The following is a 16,794-nucleotide window of genomic DNA, read 5'->3' as shown; positions in this document are numbered from 1 at the left end:
CGTCCAAAATCACCGCATCTCCGCCCTGGAGCTTTGAACGAATGGCTGCCCCCCTCAGCTGAGGTGTTTTAGCCGAGGAGGGTTCGTTCTGCTCCCGTCACCCTCACGCCTCACCGTGTCCGTCCTTTCCCAGGACACCGAGCCAGGGCTTGGATTGGATGAGCACGGTTTTCTTACAGCTTGTTTTGCACAGCCACCCGTGCCTGGTCTAAAAATCCTTGCATGCGGATCCGTTGGGGAATTTTCAGCAGCCGCATGTCCCTGATTTAAAAACTCCTGGACAGGTGTTGACTGGGGAAGACTGCGGGGTTGGAATGTTTTTAGTCAGGAGCACATTGGTGTGGAATAAAAGCCTCCTTTAAGCATTACAGTTTGTGGTGTGAATCTGAACAGTTCGGGAGATGGTTAAACAAAGCCTTTGTAAGCGGATGCTGCTCCAGGACAGTCTCTTTTCCCACCCAGTCCGCGTGGGAATAGAAGTGAGACGGCATCCGGAAAATCTCTCTTTGGAATTGCACGTGGCTTGCAGCAGGCGCTGTTGAGGCACCGACAGGCGATGTTCTCCCGCGCAGACGAGGCCGAACGGGTGTGAACAGCCCACGGCTGAGGGCCGCGGCCCTGCCTGCCCTCAGCAGCCGCCGCCATGCTGGTTCGGGGAAGGGGAACCACTTCGGCCAGCAGCGCTACCAGACAACCGCGGCTTCGCCCTGAGGCCCCTCTCAGGCCGCTGGAGAAGCGAGCTGGAGGCTTTTGACCAGCCCCGGGCAGTAGGTCACCTTCCCGGGGCAGCGGGCAGGCGCCGGAACCCGCGCACCCGCGGAACGGCAGGCCCGGGCGCGGCGGGTTGGGGGGACGGCGGTCGGCGGCACACCGCTGGCGAGCCGGTCCTGCCGGAACGTTTCTTCGCGGCCTCGGGGAGCGAGTTCCGTGGGGAAGGGTTGCGGCGGCGCACCAGGGCGGCTCGGCAACATGGCGGCGCCCAGCGCCCGCTGGCTGTGGCGAGGTGAGGGGGCCCTGAGGGCTGCGGGGGGGGCTCTCCGGGCGGGTCGGGCGCTTCTCTGAGGCGGTGTTTGCTGTCTCCCCGCAGCGCTGGCCCTCCCCGCGCTGGAGCAGCGCCTCGCCGCCGTGCCGAGCCCCGCCAGCGCGCGGCCCTACGCGGCGGCAGCGGCCCGGTGAGTGCGGGCCCGGCGGGCCCGGAGGGGCTGGGGCGGGCTGGGTTGGGTGTCCGCGGTGCTGGGGCGGGCTGGGTTGGGTGTCCGCGGTGCTGGGGCTCGCGGGCTGCCGGAGAACAGGCACTGGGAAAGCGCGGCGCTGCGGTCTTGGGCTGTGCTTCTGCGGGGTGCATAAAGGTTTGCGAAAGACGCCGGTCACTTGTTTTTTTGAAATTTTAAAAGTTTAATGGTAATAAAAGGGTTATAACAATAGTAGTATAATAGGAATAATAAAATTTGAACATGTGAGGTTAGGACAATATGAGACAATAAAAACAAAGAGATACGGACGTCCGGGTACCTTTTTCTGGGCAACACAAGCCCGAAAAAGGACACCGGTTAACAGAGGATTAACCCTTAAAAACAATTGCCTGTTGCATATTCATACATCTCATATATGATGCATAAATTCCATTCAAACCAGGATTCTGTCTGGTCACTGTCAACTTCTTCCTCTTAATCCTTATGCCGTCTTCCTGTCTGAGCGAGGTGGGAAGAAGTTAATTTTTTCCTGATAAGGGAGCAACAAATTCCTTTTCTCTGAAAGATTTAGGTGTCCTGTGGCTCCTATCTGGTGCGAGTCCTTTCTTAAACAAATATCTTACATAGCACAGTTTCTATTTTAACATTCTGTTATAACCTAAAACTATATTTAATACACTACTTAAGAAAATTAATATAGCATAACTTTCTAGCATAATGCAATATTCATTTTAATACTTGCGAAAAGCCAATCACAAAATACACATTTTTCACATTTTCCTTGCCCGGAGACCCTCTGAAAACAGGAAAATGAGAACTGGGTGCTCAAGTGAAAGCAAAGTGCTGCGGGAGAGGGAGGGGAAAACCTTGCTTTGTGAAATCGGAGTGCCGTGCAAATCAGATCGCTGCTGACCTCACAGCGTGTCTTTTTGGGTTCAGAGCTGCCAAAAAAGAGGCCAAGAGGAGCAGGCAGGAGAAGGGGAAGGAGGCGGCCAGGGAGAAGCCCCTCCCTCGGAGGCGGCCGCTGATGAGCAAGCCCGTGGACGACGTGTACCTGACGTGGCTCTACAGGAGACCCTCCTACGGGCTGGAGCAGGCCGTGGCCATGCTCAAGAGGTTCCAGGAGCTGGACTTCACCCACCCCAGGCAGTTTGTGTACATCAACGTGTTCCTGGACATGGCGCTGCAGAAGAAGGTGGGGCTGGCCCCTGCGGCACCACTGCGGGTCTGCTCGCGCCGGGGGCAGCCCCTCGCCTCCTTGGCCTTTCTTTTTCAGGGCACCGGCTGCCTGTGAGGCTGTGGTTTACCCTCGAGCCTTAATTTCCTTTGGTTTGCTTTCATTGTTTTGTTTTCTTTTTAACTTGCCAGAAAAAAGTGGATCCTTTTTCCAGCGGTGTCGCTCTGCCCCATCGCTTCACGGACGAGGTGAACAAGGTGTTGGTGTTCACAGAGGTGGGTGAGCCAGAATTCCTTCATTTTCATGGGGATTTGGTGCTCCCAGAGGTGGGTGAGACAGAATTCCTTCATTTTCATGGGATTTGGTGCTCCCAGAGGTGGGTGAGCCAGAATTCCTTCATTTTCATGGGATTTTGGTGCTCCCAGAGGTGGGTGAGGCAGAATTCCTTCATTTTCATGGGATTTTGGTGCTCACAGAGGTGGGTGAGCCAGAATTCCTTCATTTTCATGGGATTTTGGTGCTCACAGAGATGGGTGAGCCAGAATTCCTTCATTTTCATGGGATTTTGGTGCTCCCAGAGGTGGGTGAGGCAGAATTCCTTCATTTTCATGGGGTTTTGGTGCTCACAGAGGTGGGTGAACCAGAATTCCTTCATTTCCATGGGGTTTTGGTGTCCAGCACACTCCTGCAGCTGTCCTTTGCCAATTAATATTTTATCTGTGTGAGATGATCCCACAGAGCTGCCATGGGTTTATTTGATGACTCTTTGGACCCGATTGTTTGGAATTCTCTCCCTGAGCTCGATTGGCAGCAGAGCAGCAGCAGCCTGATTGGTAGTCCAGCTGTTTTTAATGACTTTTTTTCTCTCAACAGAACGAGCAAGAAGCTGAGGCAGCTCGGGAGCACGGCGCTGCCATCGTGGGAGGAGTTGAGTTAATCAAATGGGTACATATTTTTCTTAAAGAATTGCATAAAAATCCCAATTTCAGCAGGACTGGGGCCTGGGGAGGGGAGGAAGCCTGGTGTGCAGTGAGCTCCAGCTGGGAGGCAGCAGGCAGAGTGAGGGATGTGCTTTTGGACCCTTTTGTCAGTCAGCTCCAGTGCAATCAGTGGGACTGTGCTTGTTGCAGATCCTGGAGGATGAAATCCAGGCTGATTTCTACGTGGCTGTCCCTGCCATCATCCCCAAGCTAATCCCCCTGAGGAACAAACTGAAAAAGAAGTACCCCAGCACCAAGAGAAGTAAGGAGCAGTGCTTGGTTCCAGCTGCAAACACTTCCTGAGGGAGGTGGAGCCCTGGGGGTGCCTCTGGGATGGTTTTTTTGATGGGTGTGTGGTTACTTTGGGTGTTAGCCTGGGGCTGCACCACTTGTCTTAGGTCAAGGGAACTTTAGGGATCCATTTTTTTTCCTGCCACAGGCAAATCTGGGGTAAGAACCCAGATAAATTTGCCTGCTAGGTGCCCATTTTTGACTGGGGAAGGAGGGAACAGGGAGACTGTTTCTGTGATCTCACTTAGGACACCATTGTCGTGTCTCTGAGACTGCATTTTGGAGTGGTGTTTGCCTTAGTTAACAGATGGAATTATCTCTTTCCTGGTGCCACACCCATCTGTGCTAATTACCATTGCTGAGACCACTTCTTTTATTTATTTTTTTTTAACAGATTCCCTGGGCAGTGACATTCCCAGGATGGTGCAGTTCTTCAGAGAGTGTCACGAGTACTCGGTGCAGGATGAGAGTGTCATCAAGACAAGAATAGCCAGAGTAAGTGTGAACAGAGCCCTGATATTTCTGCCCTGAGCAGAACTGTAGTATTCCAGGAGGGGGAAAAAAACATCTTTTCAATCTGTTTCTCCAAGTTTTTGACCATTTTTTCAGCTAATCTGTGAAGAAAATAGAACTCTGTTGTGTGGCATCTTCAGCTGGTTTTAAACTTCTTGGGGTTTTTGTTGGTTTTTTGTTTTGGTAAATGAATAAACTATAGGTTTGTAAGTCCATGGTCAATATGCACAGGAGAGTCAAAAAGTCTTTGCTTTAACCAAATAATTAAAGACTTCTCATTTTGATAACTGTGGTTCTGGACTGGAGTAGGAAGCAAGAACTGTTTGTGTTACCTGAAATAGAACATTAATTTTGGCTTATTATTTCGTTTTCTCTGCCCTAGGCTTTGGGGTTTTTTTGTTTTCCTTCTGGTTTGTGTCTTTGTAATCCTGCCTGATGTTGGGTGTCCCTCTAACTGAGGGTGGCACAGGCAGGAAGGGTAGGAAATGCCTGAAGCTTTGCCTGGCAGTGTTGGAGACAAATGAGTTGTTTAATTCTCACTATCTGCTCTGAGCTGTGCATGGGCATTCCAAGGGCTTCCTTGTCTGTGTTTTTTGTGTGTAGCTGGAATTCTGGAGCTTGCTGTTGGAGGAGTCAGACTTAGTTAAGAAATAAGAAGGGAACAAACAGCTTAGCTGACCCTTTTTACAGCACACTGTGCTGCTCAGGAGAGAAGTGTTCAAAACATGAAGCAGCAAGATAGGTGTGCATCCACAAGGATTTACTGTGGGAAGCTGGTTTGGAAGCTGGCATCTTCCTTTGAGTATGAAAACTATTTTGTCTGAGCATTACCTGTCCTCATCATGGAGCTGATGAGTTGGTTCTTTTGATTGATTTCATGCTGTTCAACTCCTGATGCCTTCAGTTCTGGGTGTTGATGCATTTTGTGGCCTTTTGTTTATCCCATGCAGGATAAACACAAACAGCAGTGCTTTCAGACCTGTCCACCTGGGCTCCAGGCATCACCATGACTAACTTGGCACTGTCCTTTTGCAGCTGGACATGCCCACAGAGCACATCACTGCCAACCTGAAAGCAATCATCCACGACATCTGCACCTTCAAGCCCTCCAATTTTGGTAAGGTTTGTTCAGGCTGCAGCAAACCCCAGTGGGAGATGGGTGTTCTTTACTGGGTTGTCATGCAGTTACCTTGCTGCTCTCCAAATAGCTCTTAAAATTCCTGCTCCTCCAAGGGAAAAGCTGGTCCTTTCTGTCCCCTTTCTGTCCCCTTTCTGTCCCCTTTCTGTCCCCTTCTTAGCAAAAGGAATAATAAAGTCAGCTTTAAGCAGAGAGCATCTGCTTAGCTGGAGAGGAGATGGTGATTCATGAAATAATTTTAGGAAAGCAGCTTTGTGTAAGCTACAATCCCATTTTTTGGTGTTGGTACTTGCTTAATGTCTGCCTGAAGAATGATCTTGTCCCTCTGCCAGTGATGCTGCTCACAGTAGCTGCAGAGACCAGACCATAAAAAGCCACGTACACATGCCTTGAGAAGCCCAAATGAAAACTATAAGGGGTTGCCTGACTTGAAATATAAATGCAGAAAAGTGTGGTTTTTTAAATGAATTTAAATCAATGTACATCAGCCCAGTTTAGTGAGGATTACTTTTTCTGCTCTGAGCAGCTTGCTTTTTTAATTTTATTTGGAGTGTCAAGCCTGGTCCTTGTGGTGTTCTTTTACTGGCTTGGTGGCCAACATTTGGTGGGAGCAGTCAGCCTGGAGAGCTGGGAAGGGGTGGAGTGACCAGTTTGGTGTGCCCTTTTTCTTCCTAGATCCCATTGTGCAGAGGCTGGTGATCAGATCCTCCACCAGTGAAGGCTTGCAGCTGAACCTCGATGGAATCCTGCCTCAGGTGGAGAAAGCAGAACAAAAAGAGGAAGAAAATGCAGCTGCTGAGGAGCAGCAAAAGCCTGTCCAAGAATCCCTTAGTACCTGATGCCTTTTCCTCGTGGAGCTGGGGAGGCAAACGGTGTCACTCAAATCATGCTCTGTGAGAACAGAAAATAAATGGAACTCGTGGATTTCGTGTCGCAGTTGGGTGTAACGTTGTCACGAGCAGGAGCCTGTTGTCAGAACCAAGCAGATGCTTTTCCCCAAGGAAGAACAGGATGTGTTTTGTGGGGGGCAGCGAGCGTGCAGCTTGCTCCGGTGTGTTTTCCTCGCCTGGTTTTCTGGAATACCAACTGGGCACCCGGCTCTTTCCCGGTGCTTTCCGCTTTCCTTCCAGGAGATGGCGCTCCCTTCCAGGAGCTGGAATTTCTCCTGGGCTGGTTTTTTTGGGGGGCTCTGTTGCTGAACACGTGTTCGTAAAGCTGCACCCCGAAATGCAAGATGGTCCCAGAAAGGACTGGCTATTTACAACAGGGATGAGCTGATCCAAATCTGGCAAGGTTTAAATCATTCCTATTACTGGGCGTGGGCCTCCTTTTTCCAAGAGTTACTGGGATCTGTCTGCATGGAAATTATTTTAGCTCCCATCAGAAGCATTTGGCTGCTGTCAGTCAGAGTGACCAATTCCTGTCAGGCCACACTGATTATTTTGGTTGTGTGGGGTGCTTTGCTCAGAGTTTGATCCAAAAAAAACCCTTTAAAGTGTGTATAGGAAGGTTTCACACTGGCTTAATGGACATTGCGTGTTGTCAGTCAGGGAAAAGCAATGCCAGTGTACTGGAATATCTTTATTTGCAAGGCATTACACATGTAAGGGGTATTATGAGGCATTCCAGTGGTTGGGGGTTGTTTGTGGCCCAAAAGGAGCAATCTGAATATGAGTGACCTGTTGGTAAAGAAAAGCAAAGGCTGTGGTATTATCTGCACAGATTTCTTTGTCTTTTCCCTGTTCTCTTGGCTTGTTTCCAAGACTTCACTGTCCATTTTGGGAAAAGATAGGCCTGCCCTCTTTGATGGGTGGATTTTAAAAAGAAAAAGTGATGCTTAAGCATAAATGCACAGGTGAGCTTAAATCAGAAGCTCTCAGACTGCTGAGTGTGCTCTCAGAGAATAAGAGCATAGAATAATAAATGTTCCTGCAGGAATCTGCACTTGGAAAATCCCAGAACTGTGGGGACACAGGAAATCTGGGCCTCAGGAGGTCAGGTGGGCAAGAGAAGTGGCTGATGGGCTCAGCAAGTTTTCAGGTGCAGTTCTGAGCTGGCGTTCCTGATTGCTGAAGCAATAATGCCCCGGGCTGTGCCATGCTGAAACAGTGCTGTACCAGCTGTTGAGTGCTTGGGACTTCTTTTTATCCTGGAATGCTGGATTGGCACAGGGTGGGGAATGATGGAGGGGAGGGAGACAACGTGACATGATTGCTCTTTAATGAGCTGAGTCCCCAGACGTGCAGAGTGGGACCTGTGGTTCTTGGGCCAAGGTGCCTTAGAAATCCCTTGAATTGTCCCACTGAGCGTGACTGCAGTGGCACTGCTGGCTTCTGGAAGTCCCTGTGGGATAGAGGGAGGGAGCACTGCAGCGCCTTCAGCCCTGCAGATGAAGGATGATGGCTTTTAGGTTTGTTTGATCTGGACCTGCTGTTGGTTTAACTACGGAGCAGAGCTGGGAGTCAGGCTTAGTGACACACGCAGAAACATTTGCCCAAAGAAGGAAGAAGTTGTGCTGGCAGCCTGTGTGCAGCTGTGGGGACTGCAGGGTTTAGGCTGACACTCAGCCCCAACCTGGCCTTGTGGGGGAATTCGTGGCACTCCAAAAAACCTGGAATCTCCGTGGGTCAAGCTGAGTTCATGGGGCTCGTGCTGGGAGTTCTGCCACAGCTGGAGGAGCAGGGCAGGCATGTGACAGCTGCCACCAGGGGTGACAGGTTTTTAGTGCTGTGATGGGTGTTCTGAGTGATTAACTATGATTTTATTATCCATGTTCTGCAATACCACTGGTCTTGGCAGACTCTGGGAGAGAGGCTAATGCTGTAGCCAAAGATCTGTCCATGTGGGAAAACTTGGATTGACTGAAATAGGACAGAGAGGGGAAAAAAGCTTTTGAGACTGACTAAAAACACTGCTAGGAATAAACACAATTCTTCTCCAAGCAGTTATTTCTGTCAGTGCCTCAGCTTGCAGGTGTCTAGAGGCTTCATCCCACCAGGACAGGAAGGGAGAGGTGTCAGTGTGGCCCCTGCAGGACTGCTTGGAGAACAAGGAAAATGCCAGTCTTCCCAAATTGCCAGGTACTGGGAGATGCCGGGTTGAGGTCACACGTGGTGAAAATGCCACGTTGTTTTTGTGGGCTCATCTCATGGATTTTAAAAGGCTTATTAAAAACATTGTAAAAAAAAAAACACTTAAAAGCTGGAAAAATAACTGTCAGGTGTTCTGGAAGTGGGGAATGCAGATGAAAACTCCTTCACTTGCCAGAGATGGATCCTTCTCAAGCCTGAGCCAGCACATGCCCAGCTTTCCAGGAACACGAGGTATGTCTGGCTCCAGTCTCTTCAGCCAGGGATTGCCAAGTGGAGGAATGGCTCTTTCACACCAACTTGCAGAAGACTGACCTCTGCCTGGATGTTTGATTAAAAAAAGAGGAGGCTAAAAGTGGTTTATTTCTACAGCCCCAGTGACTTTTTGTGCCATTATTGTGCCATTAGTTCCAAGATCTGTGGCAGCAGCTGACAGCTGCATCAGTGCTTTGCAAGTTGTGCCCTTCAAGCTTTCAGCCTGTGAACTATCTCATATTTCTCCTGAAAGAGTCTGAAGCTTATTTTATAATTTTACTTGCTGCTAATTTGTAAGTAGACTCGGAACAGAAATGCTGCTTTTATGTTAAATAGGATGCGAAGGACAAAACTTCACCAAACTGAATTTCTGAAAATTTCAAGCCTTTTGCACTGAGTGCAAAACTTGAGAAATGCTGGCAAATGAGTGTTTGCTAGAGGGAAAATCTGAAAAATTATGGGTCTGGAGTTCTGACTTTTAACAGGGTCTTGGGAGCAGTGTTGTGAGAAGAGCAGGAAGGAAGGTAGGAGAAATAGGGAGGAGGAGGCTGTAAATGGACTAGGGAAACAAGTTGTCAAAGGCTAAAGAACAGCAGCAGCAAGATCAACAACACATGGTTAAAAGATGAGCTGGACACATTTATATAAAGTTACTGACCCCTCTGTGTGCTTGGCTTTTATTATTTCCACCTGTTCTATATGAAGTTATTGAACCCTCTGTGTGCTTGATTTTAATTATTTTCACCTGTTCTTTCTTGCTGGCGTTCCTTTGAGTTTGGTGAGGTTGTCCAGAGTTTCACCTGAGGAATTAGAAGGGATCTGGGGCTTGTGTGTTTTTTGCTGTGGGAATTCCAGCACAGTGATTAAAGGCATACAGTCCTGGGGAAGGAAAAAAAAAAATTAAAAAAAATCTGACCTCCAACTTAGAGTTCGAAATGGTAGTGGGGAGGGAAAAAAAAAAAACAAAAAAAACCCCAAAAAATCTGACCTCCAACTTAGAGTTTAAAATGGTAGCGTTCATTAGGAAGTGAATCAAAACTGAGCAGATGATGGAGTTACCACGGGGAATTGTTGTCAAATTGAGCTGCCATGGTCGCATTTAATCAGGCAAGGAGGAGATGAAGGCAGCAGCAGCAGCAGCCCAGGCCGGTGCAACCCTCTGCTGTGTGGGAACTGGGGTGCTGCTGTGAAGCAGGAACGCTGAAATTGGCAGGAAAAAAAACCCATTTCATTCACAGACTAGTAAAAATAAACTCCCTTTCTGAGTTCATTTTAATTTGGGGCTCGGAATGGCTGTAACTTCAAATTGGGGCTGTTTTTCTTTATCCTGTGACTTGCAGGAGCCAGACTTTCATTTGGAAACGTTGGCTCCAAGATGTGTTGAGTGTGCAATGCTGGAGGGGTGACATGGGAAGCTTTTCTTGAATTGACTTAGTACTGTGTGTGGAAGTGCTTAAAGCAAGAAAACTCTGTAAGGGCAGCAGTTTAACTTGAGTTTCTAATGTTTTTTGTTTTTATTTTAGTTTGAGTGCTTGATGTGTGATTGCTAGAGAGCTCGTCTTTAACTCTTGCTTGGATTTGCTCTAGGAAGAAAGAGCAAAGCAGCAGCCGTGCCACGAAGAAATGGACATGGAAACAGACCAGGCTTTGATACTTCTTGTTACAATCCTACAACCCAAACTGACACCCAAAACACAGTAAATTAGAGGCTTCCAACCCGGGCGAGGGGGTGACCTCTCCCTCCCAGCCACCGGCGTGGATCAGGTCGGTGGGGTCAGACCCAACACAAACACGTTTGCTCTGCCTAATCCCGGCACGGCTGCGGCATTACCGGGGGCTGCTCCATCCCCAGGCAGCCGGCGGGGCGGGGGAGGAGGAGCGGGAGTCCTCAGCTTTGCCTAATCCCGGCACGGCTGCGGCATTACCGGGGGAGGAGAAGCGGGAATCCTCTGCCCGCCCGGCGCAAGGTGCCGGGGAGTAGGAAGGGGGGAAGGAAGGGAGGAGGAGGAGGAGAGGCTCGGGCGCCGGGAGGAAGGAGGGCGCAGCGCTGCCCGGGGCGGGGCGGGGGGCGGCGCGGAGCTGCCCCTTTGTCTGCGGGCCAAGTTTGGCCTCGGCCCCGGCACCTGCCGCGGGCCCGGCGGGCACTGGCCGCTCGCTGCTCGCCGCCAGGGGCCATGAGCACCGCTGGGGCCGCCGTGCTGCTGCTGCTGCTGCTGCTCCGCGCCGCGCTGGCCGATGCCGCCTCAGGTGAGTCGCCGCGCCGGGCGCGTCCCCGTCCCGCGGGCGGGGGGGGATCCCTGAGGAGAAAAGCGGCTGCGGGCCGCCTTTTCCCCTGGGATACGGCACGGCTGTGCCTCCCTCATCGCGCTCCCGGCCCGGGCGGGGGTCCGCCTCCGCCCCCCGCCATTTTGGCGGCTTCCCCACAGGCGAGTGAGGGGCGCCGGGGCAAAAAAACCCTCGCGCTCCCCCGGCTGCCGGGCGCGAGTCCCGCTCCGGGCATCGCCGGGCTGCCCCTCAGGGCGGCAGGGAAGGCGGCCGTGCCCGGCTGAGGGGTGCTGCCCCGGCACGGCGTGTGGCGCTGGAGCGGGGCGAGCCCGCGGCGCTGAGGGGCCGGGGCGGGCGGCGGCGGGCGCAGTCCTCAGGCGGCTGGGCAGCGCCGGGGAAGCGTGAGGGGAGCCGGCTGCAGCCGTGCCCCGCTCCTCGCCTTAGCAGGAGGCGGCTGGAGCCGGCTTGGGAGCGCTCGGAGGGACGCGGCGGGTTTTGTGCCGGTGTGCTGGAGCGAGCCGTGGCCAGCGACGCTGATGTTTGGAGTTTGGAAGCGCTCGTGCCCCTAGGTTGTACTCCGCCTTGTCCTTTGGCTGCAGGTCGTTGGTTTCTGAAGCGGCTGTGATTCTCCCCGAATCCTGCTGCCGCCGTGATTCCCGATGTGAGCTCCTGGTGAGCAGCAGCGGTCACAGGCAGCGATGTGCGTGCGAGCTGAGGCGCTGTCGGGTGCGGGTTTGGCATGTGAACCCGCTGGGTAGCACTCCGACAGACTCTGGCTTTTACCAAAAATAAAAGCTCTCAAACCAGAATACTGCCTTCATCCAGGATGTCCCCCACAAAAATACCACAACATTAGGTCTGGGGGTTTCTCCTTTGGGCGCTTCGGTATGTGCAAGTCATAATTTGCAGAAAGCTTTTCAGGTGTGCTTTGCAACAGGTGGTGATCACAGCCGGGGCTTCGAGTTTCGTGGAAAATCAGGGCGCTGTCGCATAGCAAGCTTATGTGTAGTGTGTTTGGCTCGCCCCATAACTGGGGACAAAAAGTAAAATTTGTTTGTAACGAAGGGTTTTCCAAGTCCTGTGGAGCTGGGCTGTATCTTAGTCTCCCTTGGTAACTTGTAAAGGAGGGAGCTGTGTCTCTGCCCTCGGTGGGGAAGAAGGATCAGACTTTGTGCGTTTCCTTTCTGGTCCTACATGGTCCCTATTCCCTGCTCTGGCCCCGGAGGGGATGAGCACACTGGTATTTTAAGGAGCTGTAGCTGTCAGCGAGCTAAAAAGAAAAGGCAGCCAGCAGCCCCGGAGGGGTAAAACAGATGGGTTGTGCTGCTCTTAACTACCTCATATTAAGTTTTTCGGGGCTTTTTTTCCCCCCCATGCCTTCCAATAATGTGTGACCTTGTGTTTTGCACTGAATTTTGAGGTGGAGCTGGATGATGAACCTTGACATTATTTTCTCTTGCCAAATTTGCTGAATTTGAGAGAAGTGTGGCTGGGCTCCTGTGGCTCACCTTCTTGGCGAGGGAAAATAATTCCCGGTGGTGCCTCCACAGCCGCTTGCAGCCGAGCTCCAAGGAGGAGCTTTTGATTCCAGAAGTGTAGCTCCCAGGTTTTCCGTACAGACTGGTCTCATCTGCATTTCTCGGGGAACTCCACTCTTTGGCAGGGAAATTCTGACTTTGCTGGGTGGTCCCTCGGGGCAGCCTTTCCTTGGTCTCTTTCCCTTTCATCCCGGAGCTCCTCGGGTTGTTTCGGATTGCGCATTCTCCTCGCGCTTTTGGGAGACAGATCACGTGCAGCTGCTCCAGAGCGACCATTTCCCAGAAAATCGATGGAAGAGCTGTCTTTCAGCTCATTCCTGGTTTTACTTCCTAACCTTTTATCTGATTATTGGGGCGGAATATGCCAAGCGTGCTCGGATGTGTGACTCCTCTGCCCCTGGCTGGGAGAAGCTTTCTCTCAGCCAGCAGGCCCAGGACAGCTGAAGCAGGAGGAGCCCTGCGAGCCTGTCCTGTTGTCCATGCAGCAGTGATTTAGGAGTGAGGATTCACGCTGGCTCTTCTCACACTGTTATTTTTGGCAGGTCTCCCCTTTTGCTGCTGCCTTTTTGAGCTGGCCAGAGGTCCCGTGCCTTACCCAGAGGTTGCCCAGCTGCCCCAAAACTGCATTTTTTGGTGGCTGCCCAGGTCAGAGCAGGCTCACTGGAGGATGTGCTGCTGCTCTTACTCATTTCTAACCTGATTTATTTTTGTTCTGGTCCCTCAGGTGCCTGTGTCTCCCACGGCTTCCTGTTTGAGGTAGGTGAGCTCCGAATGTGTTCTGGGGAAGGGTTGGAGAGGGTGCTGTTGAACTTTTCTCCAATTCCTGCTTTTTGCCACGCCTGTGGCTGGGGTGCAGGCCACAGGTCTGGCAGCTTCCAGTCTGCTGGAGAACCCACCCTCCCCTCTCCTTGGAGAGGTTGGGAATTCTCCCCCGCCAGTCTGCCTGGGTGAGGAAGAGACGTGAGGGATTTTCGGGGTGTTGGCAGCCACAGATGCGCAGCGCCGGGCAGGATGGAGGTGCTGCTTCCCTGAATTAATGAGCAGCTTAACACTTTTCCCTCTCAGCTGGTGAGTCTGGCGTACCCGGGGTGATCCTTACAAGCCCAGCTCGTTTTCTTTTCTGGCGCCTCTAGAAATGTAATCCGTGAGTGACTGGGTACAGGAATCGCAGTTTTTAAGTACTCATGAACAGCGTTTTGCTCGGTAACACTCGTCTGCCTTGCTCTGGAACTTCGGGGCTAAAAGGAGGTGCCGCGGCTACTTTGTGTCTCTGGAACACTTGTAAATGCGTTTGCTCCTCACATTGATGCCCCGTGGAGGGTCCTGGCAGCCCACGATAGAATCCTGCAGCGACTTTTTATTGTGTTGTGAGCGATGGTTGGAAACACTGTTTCCTTTCAGCGTCCGGTTAGGATTTTTGTCCGTGTTTGGTGCAGGATGATTGGAGGGATGGAGCACCTCTTCCATGAGAGGCTGAGAGAGTTGGGATTGTCCAGCCTGGAGAGGAGAAGCCTTGGGGTGAAGGGAACATAAAAGAGATGGAGAAAGGCTGTTTGAAAGGGATGGGGTGACAGGACAAAGGGGAATGGATGGATTCAAACCAACAGAGAGAATAGGTTCAGATTGGATATTAGAAAGGAATTCTTGGCTCTGAGGGGGTGAGGCCCTGGCACAGGCTGCCCAGAGAGGCTGTGGTTTCCTCTGGATACCTGGAAGTGTCCAAGGCCAGGGGCTTGGAGCACCCTGGGATTGGAGGGAGGTGTGGAGCTGGATGAGCTTTAGGTGCCTGCCAAGCCATTGTGTGATTGCATGTGGAAGTGGCTGGAGGTGAGCTGCTCCTGGGCTGTTGTGGGAATGCTGTTTGCCCCACAAGTCTCTGAAGTCACCTGGAAAACCCTTGGTGCATAAATCCAACCTTCCATGCAGCGATGCAGGCACTGCAGGGTTGCTGGAATTGCTAATGCTGCACAAGTCCTGCCTCCTGCTTGGCTGACTTAGCTCCTTGTAAGCCAGGTCAGCTCGTGTTTGTGGCTTTGCTGTGAGGGAAAGCACCTCCCTGAGCGTGATTCCCAGCTGAGGTGCTTGGTGTTCCTCCCTCTGGCTTCTCCTGCCAGCGAGTTTTCAGCTCCCTTTACTTAGAAAGAGGAAAATCCACTTTATTTTTTTCTTAGCTGCAGGCCACCAGGAGACACGCTGATGTCACTCTGGGTGTGTGGGAGGTGTGGAGCTAATCCAAAAAGCTGGAGTCTTTCTGCCAGCTGGTTTGTGCCAAGATGAAGGGAAAAGGGGAGGGGAAGGACGGGGCTGTGCCTCCAGGTGGTGTGAATGGTGAGTGTGGCTTGAAAAGTGACTTCGTGTCTGCTGGAGGCTGCAGCAGGGAGGGACGAGCCCAGCTGAGCAACATCCACTTCCATTTTGTCCTCTTGCAAACACGGACCTGGTCTGTGGCACCAGCTGCTGGTACTGCACCTAGGGACGGGTTTCTGGGCTGACAGATGGTTTTGGAGGTTTCCTGAGACACAAATGGGCTGCTTGGTTTTAACACCAGAAAGAAAAATTGAGAGAAAAGGTTTTTAGTCTTTTGGGTCAAAAATTGTGAACAGAATAAAAAGCCCTGGCTTAATTCACAGTAAATGGTACTGCACTTGTGCTTCTACCAAAAATTTTACTTCCCTGTTTCTTTTTGCAATGTCTATGTGTGCATTTTGTTGTCAGAAGTTTACAGAAATCCTGATTTTATGCTTTTAGAGTCAGATTTCTGTTTCTATCAGTAGTTTGTGCTGGACAGAATGAGACTGGAAAGGTAACAAATGAGACTGGAAAGGTAATAAATAAAAATAAATAAAATAAATAAACTAAAAATGCTGGGGTTTTTTTCCCCCTCCCAAGTTTCAAATCTCCAATTCCAGAGATCTTCTACTCTGAATAGATTCAGTGACTTTTAAAATAAATGTTAGCAAGTGCAAAGCACTTCTGGTTAGGGAATATGTTAAATTAACAGTGGAAAATGGGCTTAATTTTCTTTTCATTAGAAAGGTAAGAAGCTACTACGGAAAAATGAGATCAGAATTGAATATTTCAGTTGAAAGGTTTGCTTGTTAACTCTTACAATGGTGAAGATATTTTTGTTTTTAAATGATGTGATTTAAATGCCACTGCTTAGCCTGGGGCTACATCCTCTGGATGTACATGAGTGTTTTGCAGTTGAGATTTGTTAATACAGAAATGCACTGCCTCTCGTGCAGCAAATCTCATCTGCTTGTGGGTTTCAGAAAGCTGTGATCAACTGAGGATGGAAAATAAAAGTGATTTTTGAATCAAGCGTGTGCTGCATGTGTGTTCCTTCTTTGTATTCCCTGAAAACAGCAGTGAAGTACAGAGGGATGGGGATAGGTAAAAGAGGTACCAGGTAAAAGAACCTTTGATGTACGATTTTTCTCCTGAGGATGAAGTGAATTTTTGTCCCTTCATCAGCAAATGAAGGGGACAGAGGAAGACATTTTAATACAAAATAATTTTTCTTTTTTTCCTCTTAGTGGTTCTAAATGTCACCTTCTTGCCCAAGCAGATGCACCCTCATGCAGAAGCAGCATCTCCCAATTCTCCATGAGCTGGGCAGGGGTTCAGATCCACAGCCCCAGTGTCTGGGGCAGCAGTGACACCTGGAGAGGCACGTCCCTTTCCATGAGGTGTGTGGGCAGGGCTGAGGCCCTTCCCTGCACCAAGCACACTTGCCCTGCTGCCAGAGGAGCATCCAGCCACTGCCCCTGCTCAGCCTGAGGTGATTTATCTCACCAGGTGTTTCACAGCAGGCTGCCAGGTGCATGGGATTTACCATCCCCTTCCCTCCTCTCCAACCCCTCCGTGCATGTGGACATGTCTGTGTTCATTCACAGTGCCCTCACTGCTCGCAAGTTGTTCTTTCTCCTTCTTTTTTCCTCTTTGGATCTCACATTCCAGCAGTCCAGAGCCCAGCAGTGAGGTTGTGCCCCTCTTCAGCTGTCTGCACGCTTTTAAGTACAGCCTTTGGAATCCATGGGGGGCTCTTCCTAAACAGTCAGGTACAGGCAGGGCTTTTTTTTGGCAACAAGGGATTTCAAAAAGGCTCCTCTTTGCTTTGGATAGGAAAAATTCATAAATCTGGAGAAATTCATAAACTACAGGAGAGTTCTGGGGTTTTTGAGCTTTGATCTGACACTCTGGGCTGTTCTCCTTGGAGCTGTGTCTGCTGGCTGTGGTGTTCTTCTCCAGAGGCCTTTCTTCTCCATCCTGCTGGTGCAAGACTCATGCCTCACTCTTCTCTGTGTCGTGGGAGCTCACCTGGCAGCAGCTTTATTTGGAGATCAGGGTCTGGA

General features: G+C 50.8%; 2 protein-coding genes across 4 annotated transcripts in view; both read left to right on the top strand.

The window, feature by feature from the left end:
• The first annotated feature begins 847 nt into the window (after window positions 1–847).
• Window positions 848–6,218, top strand: MRPL1 (mitochondrial ribosomal protein L1). Of its 2 annotated transcripts, XM_039709487.1 has the most exons (9): window positions 859–1,003; window positions 1,088–1,172; window positions 2,133–2,388; window positions 2,562–2,645; window positions 3,244–3,315; window positions 3,501–3,612; window positions 4,036–4,136; window positions 5,190–5,271; window positions 5,968–6,218. In XM_039709487.1, exons 1-9 carry the CDS (start codon window positions 970–972, stop codon window positions 6,129–6,131), a joined length of 990 nt encoding a protein of 329 aa, XP_039565421.1. In that variant the 5' UTR covers window positions 859–969; the 3' UTR covers window positions 6,132–6,218. The 2 variants fall into 2 exon arrangements, with proteins under 2 accessions (XP_039565422.1, XP_039565421.1); XM_039709488.1 differs by lacking the exons at window positions 3,244–3,315; window positions 3,501–3,612; window positions 4,036–4,136; window positions 5,190–5,271; window positions 5,968–6,218 and adding an exon at window positions 2,747–3,214 and having other exon boundaries at window positions 848–1,003; window positions 2,562–2,696.
• A 4,448-nt stretch (window positions 6,219–10,666) lies between these two features.
• FRAS1 (Fraser extracellular matrix complex subunit 1) overlaps window positions 10,667–16,794 on the top strand; it is a 102,691-nt gene continuing 96,563 nt past the window's right edge. For both annotated transcript variants that reach the window (XM_039709476.1, XM_039709478.1), the window contains exons 1-2: window positions 10,667–10,883; window positions 13,164–13,195. In XM_039709476.1, coding sequence (XP_039565410.1) covers window positions 10,811–10,883; window positions 13,164–13,195 — 105 coding nt within the window. In that variant the 5' untranslated portion in view covers window positions 10,667–10,810. The remainder of the gene's footprint in view (window positions 10,884–13,163; window positions 13,196–16,794) is intronic.

Source organism: Passer montanus, unplaced genomic scaffold (assembly GCF_014805655.1).
Source record: "Passer montanus isolate IOZ18808 unplaced genomic scaffold, ASM1480565v1 scaffold210, whole genome shotgun sequence".
Taxonomy (NCBI): domain Eukaryota; kingdom Metazoa; phylum Chordata; class Aves; order Passeriformes; family Passeridae; genus Passer; species Passer montanus.
Note: the sequence above shows the minus strand (reverse complement) of the source record. Positions and strands in the feature narration are given on the sequence as shown.

Bases quoted from the DNA above. Each gene is read 5' to 3' on its own strand.
- MRPL1 (XM_039709487.1), top strand. From the start codon at position 970: ATGGCGGCGCCCAGCGCCCGCTGGCTGTGGCGAG. The intron at 3,613-4,035 runs GTAAGGAGCAGT...TTTTTTTAACAG, and splicing joins GTACCCCAGCACCAAGAGAA to ATTCCCTGGGCAGTGACATT. The intron at 5,272-5,967 runs GTAAGGTTTGTT...TTTTCTTCCTAG, and splicing joins CTTCAAGCCCTCCAATTTTG to ATCCCATTGTGCAGAGGCTG.